This window comes from Podarcis tiliguerta (assembly GCF_965153285.1).
Source record: "Podarcis tiliguerta genome assembly, chromosome: 6".
NCBI classification, from domain to species: domain Eukaryota; kingdom Metazoa; phylum Chordata; class Lepidosauria; order Squamata; family Lacertidae; genus Podarcis; species Podarcis tiliguerta.
The window spans coordinates 48,891,849-48,911,451 of record NC_139539.1 but is presented as its reverse complement, the minus strand read 5'-3'; the positions used below and the strand labels follow the sequence as shown (position 1 = coordinate 48,911,451).

At 45.6% G+C, this 19,603-nt stretch overlaps 2 protein-coding genes across 37 annotated transcripts in view; one reads left to right on the top strand and one right to left on the bottom strand.

Annotated features, from left to right (window-relative positions):
* The window catches only part of PTPRF (protein tyrosine phosphatase receptor type F), a 457,928-nt gene that overhangs the window by 8,038 nt on the left and 430,287 nt on the right, over positions 1-19,603 (bottom strand). For all 25 annotated transcript variants that reach the window (XM_083446024.1, XM_083446033.1, XM_083446017.1 and 22 more), the window contains 5 exons: positions 13,553-13,676; positions 11,758-11,933; positions 5,494-5,613; positions 4,013-4,167; positions 2,217-2,502 (listed from right to left, as the gene is read on the bottom strand). In XM_083446024.1, the coding sequence (XP_083302150.1) occupies positions 2,217-2,502; positions 4,013-4,167; positions 5,494-5,613; positions 11,758-11,933; positions 13,553-13,676 (861 nt within the window). The remainder of the gene's footprint in view (positions 1-2,216; positions 2,503-4,012; positions 4,168-5,493; positions 5,614-11,757; positions 11,934-13,552; positions 13,677-19,603) is intronic.
* LOC310680022 (uncharacterized protein) overlaps positions 1-19,603 on the top strand; it is a gene marked incomplete at its 5' end in the record, with an annotated part of 57,716 nt that overhangs the window by 31,928 nt on the left and 6,185 nt on the right. For 7 of the 12 annotated variants that reach the window (XR_014512605.1, XR_014512606.1, XR_014512607.1 and 4 more), the window contains 2 exons: positions 6,877-6,941; positions 9,908-10,205. The exons of 1 other annotated variant lie outside the window; for it this stretch is intronic. Coding sequence is in view for 3 of the 11 variants with exons in the window: in XM_083446142.1 (XP_083302268.1) it covers positions 6,877-6,915 (39 nt within the window). Of the gene's footprint in view, positions 1-6,876; positions 6,942-9,849; positions 10,206-19,603 lie in introns of those variants that run through there. 4 more of the 12 variants (XR_014512609.1, XM_083446143.1, XR_014512603.1 and 1 more) reach the window with 2 other exon arrangements.

Genomic DNA, 19,603 nt, shown 5'->3' with positions numbered 1-19,603 from the left:
GTTAGCACTCATCAGGACCCAAACCTCTGAAGAAGAAAGGGAGTGGGACTCTGGGACTCAAGTGGGTTAAACTCCACAGCTCCCTATCTTCAGAGGCTGCTTCTTAGAAAACATCCAGCTCAAGGGGATTTTAATATTGGGACACCCCCTCCTCCAGGACCTTGCTAGTGTGTGTGTGTGTGTGTGTGTGTGAGAGAGAGAGAGAGAGAGAGAGAGTTGAAACTCAGGTTGAGCCCAGCAGTGTCTCCCATTCATTAGACCTACTCAGAAGGAGAAAGCAAGCCCCATATATACTTCTAAGCAGCTCTAGGAAGAGCTGCGGCCAACAGGTCCTTTATAAATGCCACCCATTCCCAGCTGCTCAGTGCTAATTCTACAGCTCCAGGAGATAAGCCCTTGTTTAGCCTAGTAGCTTCATCTCCTTGCAGGACAGCTTCCTTGCTTGGCAGGAAAAGGACCATTTTTTACATTCTCTACCAGAAAGAGTTAGGGGACCCTTTATGGATGTGCTGCCCAGTTTCTTTCTAATTGTATGAGGACTTAGGAATCTGTTTTGCTCCATGTAACTCACTTTCCATTCCTTTCCCCCTTAATTTTTACTGCAGCTCTACCCATCCACTTCTTTCACTCCGTGGCTCCTGCTCTGATGTATGGCATGGCACATACAACCAAGTTGCTTTCAGAAACAGGGCTGCAATCTGAGCTGCTGACATCTGTTGAGGTCTACTACTGACTGCCAGAGGCCTGTTGTTCCTCCTCATTATCACTGCCTACTTGCCTCCACTTTCCAGGCAATAAGCATCAGCAGTAAGAAGCAGACGCTGCCACCTGCTTCCATGTCTGCCTTTCCCTCTGGTTGGCACTGGGAGCAGGCTAGGCCTAGTTCCCACTACCACTGAGTGACAGCTGTTCACTCTCCTCACCAGTATCAATTCAACCAGTCTCCTCTATCATCTCTCTTGGGAGTGGTGGCAGCCGCAAGGAAGAGCAGCATCCACTGCCACCTGCTTTCCCCTTGGCTCTTCTGGAGTGAGTAAGCAAGCGGCAGTAACTCCTCCTCTTCTCATTGTGAGGCTGTTACCACTCTGCTCACTCACCCGCAGAGGACAGCAAGCCAGTGGTGGGCAAAGCAAGCCATCTAGCAAGTAGTGACAGCAGCTGCTCTTGCTTGCTGCCATTACCTCTCTCATGTTCATTGAGCAGTGATGTCAGAATCCAGGAGCAGCAGCATGGCACCCCCCACTTGTTCACTTCTCCTTTGGGGAAGTATTGGGGACTGGGAATAGGTGCAGGTGGAGGTGAGAGCCTTGTCCAATCCCCACCCCAAAAAACCTCCAGTGTGAGCGGTGTTCAGAGCAAAGAGGCAATGCTGTTTTGCTTTGTGCCGTTTCCACAGCAAGTCAATATTTTGACTCCATGGCTGCTGTTTTGCAAGAGGCTATTCCCAGGGTAGAGCGGGGCTTCCGCAGTCTGTTTCACACTCTACATGCTTCACTGCTTCCCCATAGGAACTATCCCCCCCCAGCCTTTGCTGTACAAATGCACATCATTGGAGAATGTGGGCATTAGCAAAAATTGCAGCCTGTATCAAGGCTGTAAGAAAAAATTGGTGTGAAGCCGACACAAGTGTGGGTGTTGGTGCTGGCAAGCAAAGACAATTGTGACAACCAGGGGACTTTAATTGCACCAGGCAATATGCCAGCTAAGCCTGACAGTGGCCCTCCCTCTCTCCTCCTCCATACTAGGGAGAAGTACAAGTGGAGCAAGGCAGGGGGCACTGGAGCTGTTGACATCTCAAGTATTTAAACTAGAAGCATTTCCAGCGAAGTTGTTCATAGTGACATCAATTACCACTAATGCCCAATCTGCATCTGATTTTGGATGCAGCTCCAGCCACTCTGCAAAGCAATGCTGCTGAGAACTTCATATCAATCTGCTTTTTTATATCCTTGCCAGAAGCTGCCATTCTAGGAGGGAAATGTCGAGGACACTCACTCTGCAATGCAAATATATTTTAATCACTTCCTACCTGGTTTAGAAATTTACAAAAGAATCATTATCCCTAGAAAATCTCCCTTCAGCCCAAGAATCAACTCTTCATAGTTGCTCACAGATCTGTGAGGGATGACAGGCAGGGGTGCCAGTTCCAGCTGAGCAGCCCCTTGATCACTCTGTGTGTTGACATGTGGAAAAATTGCAAATGCTCTTCTGCTCACCTTAAACTCCAGTTCCATTGCTGTGACACTCTCACCCGGAGGTACCTGACTCAGCTTCTGGATGTGAGCAAAGAGGTTGCGTGCAGGCACCTCAGTGTTTCCACAGGTGGCTGCTTCAAGCAAGGCCTCGTGGATGAAGATATACTGATCCTCAGTCTGCACCATATAGTTTCTTTGTGAGCGCATGCATGTCACATGCCCATAGATGTCCACTGTCTTCTCATGCTTCATCCTCTCAAGCATGGCATCGATTACAATGAAGCAGCCTGTCCTGCCCACACCAGCGCTGTAAAAGCATGGCACAAAACATGAAATAGTACTTCCTTCAGAGTCATTTCTAAGCCTTCACCAAGCCCTGCCCCAACCCACTGCATACTGCAGGGACTGATAATCCTCAAGTTCACACTTTCTCCGAAGAACCCTCAGAGAGGCAGGTTAATGCACCTGAATAGAGCAAATGGAATGAGGATTCTGCACTATGGTCTCTCTGCCCCCACCCTGTGCGCACTTTCTGAGTAATGTTCCTTCTTACAAAACCAGCAAACCCAAATCTTCCTTGGTGGAGGCAGAGATGAGCTTTTTGAAGTGTATAACTTGGTCGTGCTCCCAGTGCACAAACCAGCACAACCAAAAACACGCCAACAAACAACAAATGTGATGTCTGACAGCTAAGAATTCTACAGCAGGACATCTCCTTGCCGCTGCTCATGTCAAATTCCTAACAGGGTTTTAATAGGGAGAGAGCGTGTGTTAATTATACACCACTCCCATCTTAACCAGAGCATGAAGGGAGAGCATTAAATACCGTTTCTAAGGAGTTCGTGAGAGCTGCAGTGATGAAGTGGTTTGTTCAGTAATAGTTCCCACTCAGCTACAAGAGATAAATCACTGGCCAGATAAGATGCTGATTCCTAGTGAACTAATGTTTGTGGCTGAAGCAGTCATTTCTTTCCATCCTGAAGTGCAGCAAGAGATTATATGAGTGCACATGCAGATGGTGTGTCATGCTCTGTAAATAGATGGCATATGTATGTTTGTGCAGAATGGTGTCCCATATGTTTTTGTGTTGTGAATGCACATACTTGTTAGCAGAATATGAATGTTTGAGCTGTAAGTTTAGATTAGGCATAACAGTTTCCTGAATTGTGTATGCATGGTGCTGGGATATTTCATCTTGCTGTGTGGTTCAGTTAGATATTCTACCTTGAAGGTTCATTTTAATATGTTGTAGCTAGCCTAAGCCTTCAGGTACAGGGGGGAAATAGAAGCAAGTCAATAACAGAGTAATAATTGCACGTTTTATGGCTGCTAAAGTATGCTTGCATTTTATGTGAGATGGATTTGTGGGTTTCTGTCATCAGTATTATTGCCATTGGTTGTTGTGAGGATAAAATGGAGAGAGGAAAAACCATGTACCCCACCTTGAGCTCCTTGGAGGAAAAGGTAGGATAGAAATGCAATAAAATAAATATATAATAAATATGCAGAATTCCCCTCTGAAATGTTGCTTCTCATACTGTTTTAATTTATAAAATATTGTTGTTGCTTCTCAGGTAAAAATAGTGAATTAAGTGTTGTGATGAAGGGCACTGACTTCAAAGTGCTGCTTATGCTAGCAGAGGGCTATAATGCTGATTTCACTGCTCTTGCAGCAGCAGCAGCAGCAGCAGCAGCAGCAGCAGCAGCAGCAGCGGCGGCGCCGGCGCCAGGCTGACTGTAAATCCCAACAGGTGCACCCCTGCCAAAATACAGCGACTGGCAGGCCCTTCCCATTCCTTTATACTGATAGTCCTTACCTGCAATGTACAACCACTGGCCCAGCATCAGGGGGGTTGCAGGCTTTCACTCTTCTCAGGAAGGCTAAGATTGGGGTAGGGTACTCCGGCACCCCATGGTCAGGCCAAGCCATAAACTGGAACTGCCGCAGCTCCCGCTTTTCACTGGACCCATTCTATGGAAGAAGCCAAAATATGCCAGCTAGTGGTGGTGCAGTGGACAGTGGGCTTTTTCTCTGGTTTAGAAATCCCATGCCTTCAGACACATCAGGGCTCAGGATAACTGTACACCAGGGATGGGAAACCCTTTGTTTCAGCCCAAGGGCTGCACTGCCTCATGGCCACAGCCCTATGGTGGGTGGGCCAAAACAGGGATAGATGACAAAAGCTCTCTTCAATTGGTAAAATTTAATGCCTTCCAACTTGTGGAAGAGGACTGTGTGAAGTAAGCAGCCTTTTGTGACTGTAGCTGCTCCCTGCACATACAGCCACATTCTGAACATCTGGAGAGGACTATACTCTCAAGTGTTCATACACACCGCAAATACATACTACCATCCTACATGGCACACACAGACGTTAATACTCACCTCCTCCCACCCTACAAGTAATTAGGCTTGGGGGGAAAGCCTAATTCCCAGAGGGGAAAGAGGCAACCTTTATGGTGATTGCAGATTGGGAGGGGACAGTTAATTCTTCCCTCCCCAGCTGCAATCTCAACAAATATTGCTCTTGGAAACAGCCTCTCATTTGAGCCAATAGAAGGCTGCTTTCTGTGGGGAGGGGGCAACTTTGGGTGTTGGGGCCTCAATACCTGGGAAAGGGAGGGTTAATTCTTTCCTCTCTAACTCTGCACACTCATGCCCCCCCCCCCCCCCACATTAAGGCTTCAAAACAGACTATTGTCTGCTAAGACGAAAGGCTGTTTCAAGCCCAATTGCTACTGCTGTGTGTGTGCGACACTGAAGAGGGGAGGCTGTGGGTTAGATTTGGAGGCTTCAGGGCTGTACGTGGCACCTGGCTGGTGGTTCCTCATTCATTCCATACACTTCCTTTCACAATATGTTCACAATCTGTTCTCTTCTATTTTTGTTTCATGCTGAATTTTTGGCTGCCCACTGTGATTTGTTTTTTGCTGTATTTTATCAGCTGCTTTGAGAGCCATGGCTAATAGCTGTATAGATAGACGGAATTCCTCAGGCCATTGTAACCTTCAGGTTAGTTCACCAGCACAATGAGAACACATGGTTTGGCCTTCACTGAAAGGCCAAGATGCACAAAGAATAAGCTCCTTGGCAGAATAAGGCAAGACTGGGCTGGGAGTGAAATGTGTGTAGATGGCTCTTCCACTTCAGCCTGTATTTGATGATGGGTTCTCTCACTTCAAGCATCTGTGAAAGAGTCAGTATAAGCCCTTGCACTTTCATGTAACTCTCTGGGAAAGATACTTCCTGGGCGCTCTTGCAAGACCTTGGCTGCCCACACTTTCCTTCCTCCTTTACCTTGTAGAGGGCGAATGTCCGAACTGTGTACGTGGCAAGTTCAACTGTGTCCAGCAATGTCACCTGGATCAGCCCATAGGTCTCTGTACCACGGCCTGGCCAGTACTGGTCACACTTCACCTGCAATGAGAAAAAGGAATAATGGGTCAGTGTTTGGGGGTGAAGTTATCAATAGGCTCCACATATGCCCCTAAGATGCCTCAGAGCCTGGTTTTCTCGCCTTACTCAAATTGCCCCTGCTAGGAGCCAATGGCTGGTGTGGACCCACTCTGAGTAGTGTAGAAATGCAAAACAGCTTTACTGCATTTGGCTGAGGTTTACAAAGCAAGTAGGTATTTTTGTTTGACCCTCTACTTTGTTCTGCAAAAGGCCAGTAATACTGGATGGTCTGGTAGGAAACAAGGAAAGACAAGATGCTTGGTGCTCAAAGGTAGGAATAAGGAGCAAGAATGTTAATGGGCAAGGGGAGGGCAACAGAGAGAAATGGTCTATTCAAAAGCAATTTCTTCCCCTGTAATTTTCTGTCCTTTCCCTGCTCTTTGAGAAGATTGGTGTCTGTAGACAAATGTACTGATCTTTCCTCCCCCTCAGTGGTGGATGTGGGAAGCCTGGCCACAGTCTATCATCCTCTGCTTGGGAATCTGCCAGGGTTCCTGCCATGACGGTCACTGGCAATGTCCTCTCCAGGAGACAGCAGGAGGGGAGAAGATCCTCTAAGTGGGGACGGAGTAGTAGATTCTTGAAGGGCAACTGAGACAGCCAGTTTGAACAAAAAAAAAAAAAAAGTCTAGCAAGAGAAAAGAGTCAAATGGAGCCACAGAATGGACATTTTGGGGGTTTTATATTGAGCTTCTCCAGGCCCCGAAGAAATGTCTGTGTATGCCTGCTAGAAGGAGCCCCTCTAAAGGATAGCTGAAAATGCTGCTCTCTGCTGAAGTAGGATTGGCCTGCTTTGCTGGGAAGGTGCCAAATATGTGAGAGATGCATCAAGCTATAAACCATATTTTCATCTAGTGCTCTCTCTTTGTCAAAGCCCAAGACCTGGAAGTGTACTTCCTGTCTATAACTGCGCTGTGGGCAGTCCACACAGCAAGGATGAATTTTCCCACTCCCATTTAACTAAGATGCATTAGTGGGAAGCACTAACATATTTTCCTGCATGTAAATTGCTCTCTGTATAGACTTGCTCCTCTATTCCATAGTGGAGAGAGGTGACAGGGAAGATGTCTTGTTCCTTTGCCCAAATCTTCCATATTTTAAAAACTAAATTCAGTGTGTATCTGCTGCTATTCCTCTCCACCTCCTGCTTCACCTATCCACCCACCCGTCCCTTGTACTCTGCTTCCTATTCTGCCTCTCCCTATTTTTCCTTCCCAACTAAAGCCTGGCTACAACAGAACCTCTACAAGGGAGAATGAATGAGGATCATCTGGACCTGTCAAGTAATGGTAAGCTCAATTATTAGCTGTGTGTGTTTCTAGGGAATGGAGGACATGGAACAACACTCTAATTAGAAATCATTGGTGTTCCGCCTATTAATTGAGGATATTTTAATGGGTGGGCTTAGTAAACATTCCTAGATAAGAGATTTAAGTGCACCCTAGAACTGCTGGGGTGCAACTTCTTCCACTTCAGAATCACTGCTTAAGGTCAGAAGCAACTTCCTGGGCAGTTGGGGAAGTCTGTAGAGGAGCTACAGGTAGCTGGGATCCTGGTTCTCCTGAGATCACAGAAGTATGTGCTCAAGAAGGAAGGTCTGTTGTCTGGCTTACTGGTAAGCTGTCTCGCCCAAGTGACAGCTAATATAGCAAATGGCAGCGCAGGCCTGGCTGTGTCCAACTGCTTCTTCAGCAAATGTCACCCTTTTCCTGCCCAGCTCTGGGGAGACTACAGTGTTTATGTTCAAACACAAAACAAACTTTCAAGTACTCTATCCTAGGGTTTAATAGCAAAGCCCAAACTGGTAATTGAAAATTATTTATTCATGACCAGATAAGAGTCACTCACATTTTCTGCCAAATTTACCCATAATGTTTATGCCCCATTTTCAAGCTCTGTAAATTTTATGCTGAAGCTGATGCACGATGGCACTAAACCAGATAAGAGAGTCTTTCTTCTGGCATCACTCGCTTCTCATTAATGTCACGAACACGCTTACAACCTGGAAATTCATTTACTGCTGGCAGTGCCCAGTGGCTCCCTCAATCGCTGGGAAAATAAGGAGACCCCCTTAATACAAGTGCTACAAAGGAAGAACAGCCGGTTTAGAATATATCTTTACCAGGCAGGCCACATCCCAAGACCCACTGTCTGCAAAATGGGATGAGAGGTCTCTAATATACCTGGGTTTCAGGGCACTTTCTACTGAGCGGTGCAGAAACTGGGAGAGTGCAAGGGAAGTTTCCTATGGAAAAGGCAGTCTGGGCCAGTTCCCCAGAACACATAGGGCCCTGGAGACTCACATATTGCTGATTCTGCTGCCAACTGCAGAAGCTTTGGAGGCAGTGAATGAATATGCTTTTATGTAGTATGCAAACATGAAAGGTGAGGATGATATGTACCAGCAAGCTGCCAGGCCCTGCAGGTCATAACAAGGCACCAAATAGATACCTCCCCCCCATATTGCTTGCCCTTCAGAAGATGTGGAAATCTTTTGAAGCATTGAGCTCCCCAAATCCACGAGGTCAAAGTCCAGAGCAACAATACCCACACACAGCATTGCTGCTGGGCCTGAGAAAGTGCTACCTGCTAGCACTCATCTGAAACTGCTCTCAAAGGTCCTAGGCTGGGAGATAGCTTGGAGATAAGAAAAGGGGCAAGCTTGAGCTAGCACTGAAAAAGACAGATGTTAAAAGTGAACCCTTTCACTTGGAGAATCCCTAAGTGCTAGGCTAGCGTTTAAGATCACGCATAGGCAAACTTGGCCCTCCAGATGTTTTGGGACTACAACTCCAATCATCCCTGGTTAACAGGACCAGTGGTCAGGGGTGATGGGAATTGTAGTCCCAAAACATCTGGAGGGCCAAGTTTGCCTATGCCTGGTTTAGATCAATCTTTTACTCCCACCCATCAGGTACCTGTTTGTCTGATTCCACCCTGAAGCTACTATGACTACTTAATTGACGGTTCCCTTGATGTGGGTGCATCATATCTGTGACTGGTAGTAAGGCAGGCTTCTAAAGAGTAGTGGTATGAACTCAGTTCAATGCAGACGAACAAGTGTGTCAGTGAATCTTCCCCACCCACCATACTTGGCTGGATGGTATGCTAACTCACTGAAGTATGTCACCTTGAGGGTACTACTGCATCCTCCATTTCATAGGAAGTAATTAGGAGGGGGAGGAGGGGAAGTGTGCTACTAGGAGATAATGTGCATCTCAACAAGCAGCAAGGCAGGAGAGAGTCAAGTGCCCAAAGGGCCTTACAGAACATGTTATCTTGGAGAAACACACTCTGTGGAGCATCTTCTGATAGCTGGACAGCCCCAAAACAAAGCAAACTGGACTTTGGATATTCATTTATTCTGACACACAAAAAAGGGTCATTTCATGTTTACCTTAAATGCAAGCACTATTCTAAAACTGAAAAGCCTGTATTGGAGTTCCATGGCCCAGTTAATAACCACAGACAAATACTGTGTCTGCTGCTTAAATGCAAGCACATGGAGGCATGTCTACTTGGCAAACTTTTTGTGCAAACTAACTCCCAACCTATTCTCGCAATTTTAGCTCTCTCAAGACAAACGTGAAGGAGAAGAATCGCATTGGAGTGGTGGTGGGGAACTGCTTCATGCACAAAGTTGCTTGGCACACAAAGTTGCCGCCACTTTGGTATGTTTGCAGCAGCCATTACCTACTCCAGAAAACTAGGTTAGCTTTAAGTTAAGTATCACTCTGGTTGCCCTCCCCACAAAAAAAGGGACATTATAGGACAGCAGCTGGTACAGAAAAGGACAAGAAAATACAACAGGTCAATCATCCTTGTGGAAAAAGGTTTTGAGGGTTATTTAGCTTTGGGGGAAAAACATTACTGAGGAGGGGCTGGATAGAGATCAAGAATGGTATAGGAAGAATGACAAGGGGAAATTGTCATAAACCTTGAGGCTATTCATTGAAATTAAAACGAATGGTTTTTTAGTTAAACAAACTTTGCTACAGAATGCATGATTAACTTCGCTGCAGAATGCTGTTATGGAGCTAGAACAAATTGTTTTCAAATCAGGCTAGATAAAATATGGGAAGGAAAGAAACATAAATGGCCACTACGTCAGATGGTGGGAGAATAGCAACAGAGAACAGATTCTCATTTTCATTCCTACTTTGTAAAAATGTCTATTATATCTGGGGGTGGGGGCAGTGTCAGGAAGTCAACTATATGGACCACTGGTCTGATCCAGCCTAGCATTTCTTATTAGGCACTGGCAAAGACTTAGCAACAGCTGTGCAAATCCACGATGAAGGAGGCTACTTTCACACTGCTGACTGAATGCTTAAGGGGGCAGGGAGAGATACACTTAACAGGTACCCCCCCCCACCATCCATCAATACCGACAAGCTTTTTCTACAAGAATCTGGGGTTGATTCCTTTTTGCCTAGGATGGAGCATAGGCTGGTCCCTATTGCACTCTCTGTAACTCAGTTCTGTTGTCCTCTTATCACACAAAGCACTGGTGTTCTGCTTTCAGCAATAAAACTCAGCAAAGCAAGGAAGGATACATGCCTGCGTTTGTCTTTTCTCCCTCCACATACATCACCCCCCTTCATTCAGCTACTTCCCTCTCTCTGCAAATTCCCCATTTCCAATCTCCTGACTCAAGTCTATTTGACTAAAGAGACGAGTAAACCACAGTCCAAGTGCACATCTCCCTGCCCTGTGGTTGGCATGGAAACATAAAATATTCTGTGAGCATAAATGTTCACTACAAAAGATGGTACTTTCTGGGGAACCCTCCGCCCAAGGTTCTCCACACTGAAATCCATGTCTCTGAGGATATCTTTAAACATATGCATCTTAAGCTCAGTGACACCCAGGCAACTGGGAAGGGCACAGCTATATGGGGGTGAAAGAACCCTTCAGAAATCCCTGTGCACATTCAAAGAGTAAATATGGGGATAGGGATTGAAATCAGATCTCACTATTTGTTATGTCTGACCTCCATGTGTTGGAGGACACATCTGCACAATAGCCTATTCATGAAGAGCCTCCCCCGTCCCCTTTGCCAGCACATATCATACTAAAAAGCAACTATCCATTTATGTGGTAGCTACATTCTGGGCCCCTGCATGCACACGTAAAATTGTGTAAAATGGGGAGCAACTTGGAGAATCCTAGTGACTTGCATGGAGACTCACCCTAGACCCACCAAAGAGGGTTTCCTTGCGAGCTGGAGGGGCAGTGGGGCTTTACTGAGTTGCTCAACCTCCCCGCCAAACAGCTGACATGTGGGGTGGCGCAGCCACTGTTGCTGCTTCCCCGTGCATCAGCTGAGCTGACCTCACATTGAGGTCCTCTTTGGGCTCTGGGGAAGGTCTCCTCGTGAGCCAGGAGGACTGTCCAGGGAGCTCCATATTTCCAGGTTCATCTTCTGGGTTCCCAGCACTACTTGTACGTGTTGGTCGTGTGCAAATACATCACACATAAATGAAGAGTTGTTGCCTGTATAGAAACTTGTCCTCTAATGAATGGAAGTTGGGTCCAGCAAGGTGATGGGGACTTGCCACAATGGTTCCGATTCCTTCCTCCCACTTTGAATGCCTTTGAACATCTGCATTATGCCTTTGAGCATAAGGCTGGAGAGGAGCTCCACAGCCCTGCCTCTCAAGCCACTGTTTCACACAGGAAGCCACTGAGTTTTTATTCTTTGTATGTAGCTCTATGGGATAAGATTCCCACCATGATTCACTGATGAAGCAAAAACTCCATCAGACTGTGAAACAGCCATAGAAATTACCATTCCCCCATGTCACATCACTCATTTAGGCCGTTGGAATCTGATATAAAAAGTATTCAGTTATGGATTTCTAGAACTGGTCAAGGTGGGGAGGCTATTCTTGATGATCAGGCTGGCATTAAAATCCTAGTACCATCTTTGTCTATAATGTTATATTCTATTTTCCTCAGAGGCCTGCACTTAGGACCCCTTGCCCCATGTCACAGTACCATATGAGGCTGCTACTAATATCAGCTGCACTGCATGCACAGAATCAACATGCACATTTCTCTGACTTGTCTCTGCCCAGAAGAGAAGATTGCACTTGTCCATACCCGAGACTTCTCCTCCAACCGGGTCATCATGACGATAGTTGCTGTGCGCTGTTCCCATACCATCCTCCAGAAGTCACTGAGTGTCTCTGGCAAAGGCCCTTGTGTAGCAATGTAGGCATTCTGCTTCCGGTAGCCATCAATGTAATTAGCATTGATGTAGTCACTTCCAGGAACACCTGCATGACAAAGGAAGAGGATGCACCTTCAGGGGGTTGAGAAAACAAGGGGTTGCCAGAATCTTGGACCATGCTGGTAGTGGAAACAGACTGTACTACAGGGAGTAGTTGTTAAGAGATGTGAAAGTGGTTGGGGAGAGCTTCCTATAATGTACTCTGGGGGTGGGGGACCTCTGGACTGGGGGCCAAACACAGCCCCCCAAACCTCTCCATCTGGTCCTTGCCGTACACCCTCCCCAGGCATGCCCCTCAGTGACCCTGCATCACACTCTCTTTGAGTGTTTTTGCCTGGCTGGAATGTGTCATTGAACTCTGATAACGCCTTACACGTGCCTGGGTGGAGGATACAAAGGGGTGTTATGTAACTAGTCAGCTGTACAAAAGATAAAACATTAACATTTGCTGCTCTGCCATTTTTGCTTCAGTTGCCACCCAGTACTGGCATGTGTTCCCTGAAAGGTTGTCCAGTGGAGAATACAGCCTGTAGTCTGCAAATGCTCTCCACCCCTGGAACACACTTTACTTCTGCCCAATTTTCACTAATAAAATGGGGTTTCCAGTTCTGAAAGTGGACAAAACCCTGCAAACCTGTTTACCAGAGGTGAAAAGGAAGGAGTAAACCATGCAAGGGGGGGGGGGAGCAAAGATCACTCTTTCAACCTTTCAAGAAAGCTTGCAGCATTTTACATTTTTTAGTTTAGAGAAAAGGAGAGTAAGAGGTGACATGATAGAAGTTTATAAAAGTATGCATGGTATGGAGAAAGGGGATAGAGAAGGTTTTCTTCCTGTCTCATAACACCAGAAGCTGCAGACATCCAGTGAAGCTGAATGTTGGAAGATTCAGGACAGATGAAAGACAGAAAGAACTTGTTCACAAAGCACATAGTTAAACTACGGAAATCTCTCCCCTAGGAGGTAGTGATGGCCACCAACCTGAATGGTTTTAAAAGATTAGACAAATTCATGGAGGAGAGGGCTATCAGTGGCTACTAGACACAATGGCTATGCTCTGTCTCCACAGTTGGAAGCAGTAATGCTTCTGAATATCAGTTGCTGGAAACCACAGGAAGGGAAAGGGCTCTTGTGCTTGAATCCTGCCTGTGGACTTTCTGTAGGCATCTGGTTGGTCACTGTGAAACAGGATGCTGAACTAGATGGGCCATTGGCTGGATCCAGCAGGCTTTTCTTATGGTCTCTGAAGAAGCTATTGTCTGTCTTCAACCTTTATTAAGTAGCGGATCTGGAGGAGTACCAAGACCCAAGTGTACCTCCTTCCAACCATCGATGCCTGCAAAAGCTGCCCAGATGGGACTCCAGATATGACTGCTGACAGAGATGGGCTGCTTGAGTTCTGTTTCCTTAAAAGTTTTTAGAATGGCAATGTGTTTAAAGGTTGATTTGCAATGCTTCTCAGAATGTGCTCAAGTGATTCAGTGGAAAAACCAGTAAGGAAACCATGAACTCTTTGGGTCACTGAGTCCACCAGAATGATACCCTCTAAGTTATTCTGCCAGTGGAACATGGTACAGTTACTTGGCATCACATGAAACGGGGATTTGAACCTCAGGTCTGATGCACTGAGAATTTTGTTAGCGTGAGGTGCTGCTAACAACACTTACCATCAATGGAGGTCAGAATGACACGTGAATGGTCATAGGCAATCACGTTTGCATAGCGGTTCTTTGGTTTGTTCACTTCCAGGTTGGAGTTCTCCCAGGTGAACTGCTGCCCGGGATCAATCGACTGCAACAAAGAAGAGGAGAAAAGGAGTGCTAAAACACAAGTTCTTTCTGTCTCTGTCAATTCATGGCACGATTACAAGCTTTCACACTTCTGTGTGCATGTATACCTTTCAACTCTGAAATAAACACCAGCCACCCTAGAATGTGAAACAGTATGGAAAGAAAGTTTCATATGCGAGATCTTGTGAATCAGCTTTCAGATTGATTTGCCATCGGCACATTCAGTCTGGGCAGACCCCCCCCCAAAAAAGGGGGGGGAGCCTTGCCTATCTTGAAAGTCAACCCCAAAAATTGAATTGGCCCTTTACAATCAATGCAGCAATTAAATTCTTTTTGCACTGTGTGAATTCTCTGAAAGTCAAAAACAGTGATTCATCTTGAGTTGGTGAAAGTTGTCTCATGAGTAAATCCTCTGATGTGCAACATCTCTGCAAATCTGTGCCCAGTGAAAAAATAAACTCCCAACTGTCTTAGAGGCATTATTGGGCAAAATACTGTAACATCTTTAAGAAGAAGCTTGAAGCAGAAGCAAACATGTATAGCAGATATATTCTATTTTAGGCATGAACAGTGCTGTTTGCATCTAGGATGGGTCTGTGCATCTAGGATGAGTCTGTGTTGCTCCAGATGGCAGGATTAGAACCATTGCATGAAAATTGCAAGGGAGCATTTTTTGACCAAATATTAGGAGAAACTTGCTAATGGTAAGAACTGTTTTGACAGTGAACAGAGAGCCTTGGAAGGTGATGGGCTCTCCTTTGCTGGAGGAATTTCAGTAGGTCTGTCAGAAGTGCTGTAGTTTAATCATGCATTATAAATTGCGCATTCAGCAGGCTAGATGAGATGATCTCAAAGATCTCTTCCAACTCTATGATTCTAATGCAAGTCTCTCTTTCTCCTCTGCACACCAGTGAGGCATGATATGTAGGGAGGAAATGGTGTGTATATAATCAACCTTTTCCTTGCAACCTCTCCAGCTGCTTTCCCACCACTTGATGTGGCAAATAATCATCTGGGAATAAAGCATCTTGGAACGTGCTCTGTGTTTGGATTAAGAGTTAATAATTTATTCCAATTGTTGTTTCAATCCTGCAAATTCCTTCCAACAGCACTCTGCAGCAAAGATACAACCACCCTGGTACCTAGACCCTTTTGCAGATCACCATATAAATTTGGCCTTTAAACCAGACCCAAATCCCTGAACGCTTAAGTCCTCTCTCCCCTTCTGCCACAGTGATATCTACCGTGTCAGACTAACCAGAGCTACTAGTAAAAAGGGAGGGTTTTTTTTACAGTAAGTCAAATGTGCAACTGCCAGAAAACTAAAGAGCAATGAAAGGAAGGAAAAACACCATTCAACCCTACATTGTCCTACAGAAGTACAGGACTGCAGAGTAAATGTTCCTTTCCTGCTTCCTACGGGAAACAGGTTGTGGAGAAGCACTCAGGTGGAATTTAAATAGGAACTTTAGCAGTTGGTTCCTCTTACGTGGGCTCAGCCAGAGAAATCTCTCTCAGCTGGATCATACTCTATAATTCTATGTACAAGTTCCTTCATTTCTGAGAACTCACACCTGCATCTTCAACATGGGTTCATGGAGCAAATGCTGGAGAAGCTGTGCCCATCCAAGCATATGTATCCAATGCACTGGTCTGCTTTGATCAATGTTTTTGCCACAATTCTCAGTGTAGTTGGCAGGACTAGGTCGGCAACTACTGCTTGCTCTCCAGCAAAACTTAAAACACTCGATTGCGATATCCAGTTAACACTTGGCATGCGATCTGTTTCATGCCTGACATGGCAATTTAGGTAACAGTCCTACATGGTACAGACTGCAATGGACAGAGAGCTGCTTTTTCAGTTTCCCACAGGCACAGCATGACAGACAAAACTGTCTGAGCAAAACCAGAGCAAGCACTTTATAGAATAGTAGAATGCACATGAGCAACAAAGTCAAAGCAGCTCAGTGTAGGTAGTGTTGGCACTTCCCCCAGTCTGACTCCTCCCAACCACTGCTGGGAAGTTTCCTTGTCTAAGGGCTTTTCTCCCACTGCATTTACAGGAGCAACAGGCTGAGGCAGTCATAAACAAAAACGCACACGGGCTGGTTCACTTGGAGGAATGACAGGTTTAAGTCCAAGAAATTGCACAGGCCTTTCAGGAAAACAGCATCCCATGTTAGGTTCAGTGGCAATGGGTATTCCTTTCAAAGAAGAGCAATGCAGCACACAAAAGAGATTTCCACTGTCTCAGCAGGGAGGATATGACATCACAGCACTGCTAATAGGTGGTTTGGGAAATGCAGGATGTAAATAGACGTTTCCAACAGGAACCCTATAATCTTCTATTATCAGAGTAATAAGCAGGCAGTGCAGTGCAAAGTGGCAGGAGTAGACACAGCCCAGCTCTCTGCAGCTCAAGGCTAGGGCTCAACTCACACTAAGCACATGTCACACATAACAGAAACAAGCCAGGTTTTTGGTCCATAGCTACCGGGACCTGTCCATTTGGCACCCAGATGTCTTTTGTTTTCCCCTAGCAGAGAGGAATTCCATTTGTGTTTTTTGTAAACTATCCTCTCTTTGCAATAAATCAATGGTAGGGAAGAGATTTTTTTTTCAGCTCAAGACAAGCATAGCAAATATAGCCCATCCCAAGCCTAATATTATATTTCAGGCCACATTTCAATAAATATGGTAATATCTTCAGCAAACAAGTAGGAAGATGTCTACTCTCTCTCTCTCTCTCTCTCTCTCTCTCTCTCACACACACACACACCATTGCACTGGTAAGATACAAAGTGATGAATGGGCAGTAGTGCACTTTCACAGGTGCATTTGGTGAGAAGAGAGGGCCTTCTCGGTGGTTGTTCCAAGATTGTGGATATCTCTTCCACAGTAGGTTAGGCTGCCCCCCACCCAGCTTTCCTTTAGCTGGCAGGCAAATACTTGTCTAGACAGGCCTTTGGTCATTTACTGGCTGCTGTGGCAGTGTATTCTGAAGGTGGGGGTTCTACACATTTTTCTTTTTGTGTGTGCTTTTAAATTGTTTTGAGTGTTTTTGGTGCTCTTTTTAATAGAGTTATTTATTTTTTTAAAAAAAATCTTATATTGCTTGTGTGTCTTTAAGCCACGTTTGTTTCAATTCATTCTGCGAGCCATATGTGGTCCTATACTGGGATATAAAGTAGGCCACATCACTTTAGAACCTCTGTGCAGAAAAGCCTCCTTCAGAACCCTCCTGGAGGCCTTGCCCTAAGGGTAGAGACTGAAGCACAAAACACACCTCTGCTCAGTCAGAGTCACACTGAGACGGCTGCAATGACATGGAAGATAAAGACGAGGATGGCATAGCTTCACCTGATCCCCCAGAGTGTAGCATCAGCAGTACCACTACAGCAATTGTCTTGCTCTGCAATGCGGAGGTGAAAAATCTCCCATGTTCTATCACCAATGACCCCATAAGAGGGCAAACAGGTGAGAAAAGCAGCATCCACCTGGCAGTGAAGAAGTGCTAATTAAATACGCCTGCAAATGAGTGACTTGTTTAGAAGTGAAATGATTTAATTTAAACACTGCTGATGAATTAATGTGCACCTGTTTCCCCCTTAATGGCGGGCAAATGAGTAAATAAGGCAGGGAAAGAGAGGTGCCCAAAATGCAGCTGAAACCCATCAAGCAGTTTTTTTCAGATGAGCCACACCAAGTAAAGGGCAAATCCCACTGTTACCTAACTCCTCTCCTCTGTCCACGGGCAAAACAGTTTTGCCGTACTGGGATGTGCACATTCACTCTTGCAATTTGGGCCCAACAAGAACCTCACATTACCCAATCTAAGACAGCAACAGCAGCCTGTATGTATGGGGTGGGATTTTTTAGGCAGGGAGGAGAACAGACACCAATTTGAATAAAGAGTTGTCAACTTTTTTCCTGGAAGAGTTCCTGTATGGCCAGCAGAAATTCAGCAGGTGAAGCTTTTCTTGGCAGGTCCAACGACTGAAAGGATAATATTCCTTTTGTTAAAGGTGCAGGAGCACAGCTAGAGAAGAAGTTGGCAATGTCTCTACTTTTTTAGCAGGCTGGGATGATGCAAACCTTGCTAGCTACATGGTTTGGTTTAAGCATGTTTGCTGTGCCCATCAAGAGATTATGATTCCTAAACCCTGAACTCCAGGCAGTGCTCTAGCATAACCATAGCAAGCTAGTGCATTAGTGTACTACCAGTGTATTAATGATGGCAGCACTCATGTTAACACAGCCATTGACCAATACAAAGTCAAAAAAACTTCTTAAATGGGAAAAGAATGGCTTCTGAATCAATCACTGGCAATGCGTCAAATTGCAGAGTCACGCCTGTCACTGAAAAGAAAGCTTCCAACTTCTAAGACATATTGCAGCACAGTAAGCAGATATGGCTGTGGGAACTTGCATGTAGTTTTGATGGGCCCAATGAATGCCTGGAAGGAAAGCAACTGGGGATAACTGAGGAGCTCACCCTCCAGAAATCCCTTGCTGCCACAGGAGCTTGATGGCAGTGACTGAGTATGCAGTTGTACCTCGTGCTCCAATGATCTCTTCCCTTACTTGCACCCTGCTTGCTACAGGAGACAAGAGAGAAGGGTGAGCAAATTAATTAGCAGGGCAGGAGGTGCTGCTACTGCACACTTGCTGTCATACTTGCTTTGAGCTCTTAAAGTGACAGGCAGTCTCTTAGCAAACCCCAGTGGGGTCTTTGTTCTGTGGTCAGATGGCCAAGGAGGATTTTGGAAGTGAGAGGCATGGCAGGATACTTGGAGAGCAGAAAGGAGATACAGTGAGGGACAAGCCACGCTGCTCTTTTCTAGCTGTAACCATCATCATGCAACTAAATATCTGCACCTTGCTAGAGTGTCTGATAGGTTCTAATGCTATGGCAGATGGTTGGAAAGGAAGAGTTGGAAAAGATGCAGCTCAGATGCTTGGAAGCATTTGCTAGTCTTTCATTATCCTTTCAAGGGGCAACAATGAACATATTGCCTTAGCAGGTGGTTGCTAAGCAGAATCTGCAGGGCTTCTTCGGTAACTGACTTCTTTGTGGCTTCCCAAATAAGGAAGGGTGCATGGCAGTCTGGGAGTCGTAAATCAATCCAGCAGGATAGAATTAGGGGAAGGAAATGCTGAGTGCCAAAAATGCTGGGTGATATTTCTGGTTCTGCAATGGAGATGTTAGGATAATAATTAGTTGAAGCAAGAGACAAAAATCTACAACCATTAGGAGTCTCTAAGGTGTATAAGGAAATGATTCAGAGTGAAACAGGACACCCTCTTTCTACAACAACACATATACAGAGGGACTTGCTCCACGGCCTGTAGTTTTGCCCTCTTTGATCTATTTGGAGCATTGCAGCCACCACCTACTAACTATGCTGACATGATTAAAGTGAGGCAGGGATAGGCTAACAGCTCTAAAACCTACACAACTTTGGAGTGGAGCCCCTAAGATGGTTGGATGGCATCTTTCCAGTTGAATGGCCTCTTTTCGACAACTCCCACAGCCAAGCTGGTGCCAAATGTATTGCTCTGCTTTCCTTTGGACCACAACAGTGAGGCCAAGAGGGAGGCCTTGTCATCTGGGCAGCCCAGGACCCCCATAAACATTGCCCAGACTTGCACTTCAGTAAAATCACTTTTGTGCTGCAAATACAACAAAAAGCACGGAGACAGCAGTTAGAAGGTGGAAGCTCAACCTGATTGGTGCAAGTGTAAGTTATAAGCTCTATGAGTTGCCTTGGTTGGTGGGAGAGATCATTGTGTCTCACTGGGTGTCACTCAACAAGCAGACCAAACAACTGCACTAGGCAAAAAAGAAATAAACTCTCTTGCACCTAGCATGCTGGAACATCAGGACTATGTGTCCTGGCTTGTTCACCAACCTGCTGCAGGTCAATA